The following is a 3,908-nucleotide window of genomic DNA, read 5'->3' on the forward strand; positions in this document are numbered from 1 at the left end:
TCAGAAGTATCTAAGGCACACCCAGAATGTAAAGAAAATAAACCCTTCTTGACGCTCATTACGGCTATACTTTTGGACTGGGTGGCCGAGTGGTAACGCACTTGCGCTCGGAAGCGAGAGGTTGCGAGTTCGACCCTGGGTCAGGGCGTTAGCAATTTTCTCCCCCCTTTCCTAACCTAGGTGGTGTGTTCAAGTGCTAGTCTTTCGGATGAGACGAAAAACCGAGGTCCCTTCGTTGTACACTACATTGGGGTGTGCACGTTAAAGATCCCACGATTGACAAAAGGGTCTTTCCTGGCAAAATTGTATAGGCATAGATAAAAATGTCCACCAAAATACCCGTGTGACTTGGAATAATAGGCCGTGAAAAGTAGGATATGCGCCGAAATGGCTGCGATCTGCTGGCCGATGTGAATGCGTGATGTATTGTGTAAAACAAATTCCACCTCACACGGCATAAATAAATCCCTGCGCCTTAGGTATGTGCGCGATATAAATTGCATAAAAAAAATGATTAAAAAAAAATCACTGCGCTTAGAACTGTACACACGGAATACGCGCGATATAAGCCTCATATTGATTGATACACGTAGTACGGGAAAAAAAGCAGATATATATCGCAAGCTTGTCAAAGTAAATGAAGAATCAAAAGACAAGAATTGTAGATTACTAGAACGTTTCATTGACCTAGAGGTCTTTTGAGTGGACAGACAGACACAAACATATGATACAGAAAATGAAATTGTCTGAAAATGTTGAAAGAGACTACCTAGCAAGACGCTTGACAGCAAATTTGACGCTTGACAGAAAGCTATGCGCATCTTTATCTGTATCTAACATTTTGAGATCAATACATTATCTGCATCATAATGTTAGTCTGTCATTGCAAAGATCCATGCAGAAAGGCGTCCTGAGAAACTGCAAGAACTGGCGAGCAATCACCAGCTTGTAAGCAAGCAAGATGGTAACACGGTCCATCATTCAGCAAACATGTGATGCAGTAGAACAGCGAATCAGAAACGAACATGTTCGATGTCAAAAAGGTTTCAAATAAAGGCAACACTGTATACATACCCTGCAATAGAAAAGAAGTTTGGCTTGGCCTGGGTTGCAGACAGGTCGGTATAAGAACTATCGATCAACCTGCTTTGGCTGAACCAGTTGTCGAAGTTCGAACTTTTGCCGTTGAACTCAAAGAAACGCTGTTCCACATTGTCCTTGTAAACGCCAACGCGAACCTACAAAATAACGTGCAGACATGCAGTAACATATATCTTTCTGAAAATAAATTGAGGAAGCTTTAGCCACAGTTCCGGCAACTTGCTCCGGCATTTGATTTGCTTGTTGTTGTTTTTGGTTAGCATTGAGTGAAAGTCGAGTTTTCCTCTCATGATTTACATCATTCATTGTCAACGGTTTAAAGGTAGTGTTCTTTTATCTGTGTACAGAGCTTACCGACAATAGGGAGTTTTGCCCACAGCAGCCTTCTACTAAAACAACTCAAAACAAATAATGATCCAACTTTTAACTGTGTCATAACAGTCTTAACTATGAAAAAAAAGTTTGATATTCCAACCAATAACGTGTACCTAATCAACCGTTTGCCTCGCCGGTCAGTACTTTGACATAAACTCTTAAAAAGTCTCAGCCATTCCAGCCATTGCCCACAACATACCCTAGCGATGGGGTGTCTGTTCCACACGTCAAGTAGCCTGCTGCGGTAATGGCGGTCACACGAGAGGCGTCCGTCCGTCGTCTTGCAGCCTTCTGGAACGTTCTGGAACACCAGGCAGTCCGTGTCGTCACTGTTTCCGTCCGCCATGAACTTTTTATAAGCTGAAGACTGGATGCCAGGTGTGATGCGAAACGCCAGGAAGTAGCCGTTGTCCAGTTTGATTAAGTTGTCCGTGCATGATTGGCTGCACGTTTCTTTAAAATACAGAAATAGAAAACAGAACACAAATGGAAGTAACTGTCGGTATTCTTAGCGTTAAATTGAGATTGGGTCACAAGAGCTTGTTTCGCAGTTAAAGGCACAGTACCCCTCCCGTAAACCATCACAGATACTGTCAGGCTTGTACACACAGTACAAACGCCCTTTCGTTTAAACACTAACCGCTTGAGAACATCCTAGGTGCCCTAGCTATGTAAAGAGCGAGTAGTTTTCAAAGAATTAATTTTGCGGATTGTCTGAACAGACAATCGGACGGTGCGTTTTGGCGCTAGACCTGACTTTTAAATTCTAAATAATAAACTGACAGCTTGTTACACAAACATTCTTAGATCATAAAAGAATTCTTTTTTCATCAAGACAAGATCAGTACAATTCGAAGTTTTGAAAGTTTGACAAAAGAAAAGCCCGGAAGCAGGGTCACGCACAAATTAAATACATCTTTGTCCGCATGAAATGGTACTCCTTTTTACATTTAGTTAAGTTTTGACTAAATGTTTTAACATTGAGGGGGAATCGAGACGAGGGTCGGGTGTATGTGTGTACGTGTGTGTCTGTCTGTGCGTGTGTGTGTGTAGAGCGATTCAGACCAAACTACTGGACAGATCTTTATGAAATTTTACATGAGAGTTCCTGGGAATGATATCCCCGGATGTATTTTTCTTTTTTTTCGATAAATACCTTTGATGACGTCATATCCGGCTTTTTGTAAAAGTTGAGGTGGCACTGTCACACCCTCATTTTGCAATCAAATTGATTGAAATTTTGGCCAAGCAATCTTCGACAAAGGCCGGACTTCGGTATTGCATTTCAGCTTGGTGGCTTAAAAATTAATCAATGACATTGGTCATTAAAAATCTGAAAATTGTAAAAAAAGAAATTTTTCTAAAAGGATCCAAATTTACGTTCATCTTATTCTTCATCATTTTCTGATTCCAAAAACATATAAATATGTTATATTTGGATTAAAAACAAGCTCTGAAAATTAAATATATAAAAATCATGATAAAAATTAAATTTTCGAAATCAATTTAAAAACACTTTCATTTTATTCCTTATCGGTTCCTGATTCTAAAAACATATAGATATGATATGTTTGGATTAAAAACACGCTCAGAAAGTTAAAACGAAGAGAGGCACAGAAAAGCGTGCTATCCTTCTCAGCGCAACTACTACCCCGCTCTTCTTGTCAATTTCACTGCCTTTGCCACAAGCGGTCGACTGACGATGCTACGAGTATACGGTCTTGCTGAAAAATTGCAGTGCGTTCAGTTTCATTCTGTGAGTTCGACAGCTTGACTAAATGTTGTATTTTCGCTTACGTGACTTGTTAAACGCTTACCCTGGTTTTCCTGGATTGCAGTCACCTTGACAAGGATTTCCTGAACCTGTTTCCCGCCGGCGTGGAGGCCAGGCGGAATGATGACCAAGAGCACAGCCAAGAACGACAGTCTGCGCCACATCATAATTCCTTTTGAAATCTGAAAAAAAAGACTACACATTGTGTAAGGGGCCGTGCCAAGAATGGGCAGCGCGACATCATGATTCCTTATGAATACAGAAATAACGATTATATAAGGAGCATTTTTAGCATCAATAGCCATCATTAGTTGCATGAGGACATTACTGTATCAGTCAATAGTGATTAGTTCCTTTAAACAGTATTTTATTCGTAAACAGTAGTGATTAGTTGGCATAAGAACGTTCTTGCATTATTTGCGTATTTACACCCCCGGTATAGGGGTGTGTTTAGGATTCGGTCGATGTGTTTGTTTGTTTGTTTGTTTGTTTGTGTGTTTGTGTTCGCATATAGATCTCAAGAATGAACGGACCGATCGTCACCAAACTTGGTGAACAGGTTCTATACATTCCTGAGACGGTCCTTACAAAAATTGGGACCAGTCAAACACACGGTTAGGGAGTTATTGGTGGATTAAAATTATACAAGGACTTATAG

General features: G+C 40.5%; 1 protein-coding gene across 1 annotated transcript in view; it reads right to left on the reverse strand.

The window, feature by feature from the left end:
- The window catches only part of LOC138963442 (uncharacterized), a 5,514-nt gene extending 2,086 nt beyond the window's left edge, over positions 1-3,428 (reverse strand). Inside the window, exons 1-3 of the mRNA XM_070335385.1 lie at positions 3,294-3,428; positions 1,676-1,929; positions 1,075-1,238 (exon numbers count right to left, since the gene is read on the reverse strand). Of these exons, the coding sequence (XP_070191486.1) occupies positions 1,075-1,238; positions 1,676-1,929; positions 3,294-3,417 (542 nt within the window). The 5' untranslated portion in view covers positions 3,418-3,428. The remainder of the gene's footprint in view (positions 1-1,074; positions 1,239-1,675; positions 1,930-3,293) is intronic.
- Positions 3,429-3,908: the final 480 nt, after the last annotated feature.

This window comes from Littorina saxatilis, linkage group LG1 (genome assembly GCF_037325665.1).
Source record: "Littorina saxatilis isolate snail1 linkage group LG1, US_GU_Lsax_2.0, whole genome shotgun sequence".
NCBI classification, from domain to species: Eukaryota; Metazoa; Mollusca; class Gastropoda; order Littorinimorpha; family Littorinidae; genus Littorina; species Littorina saxatilis.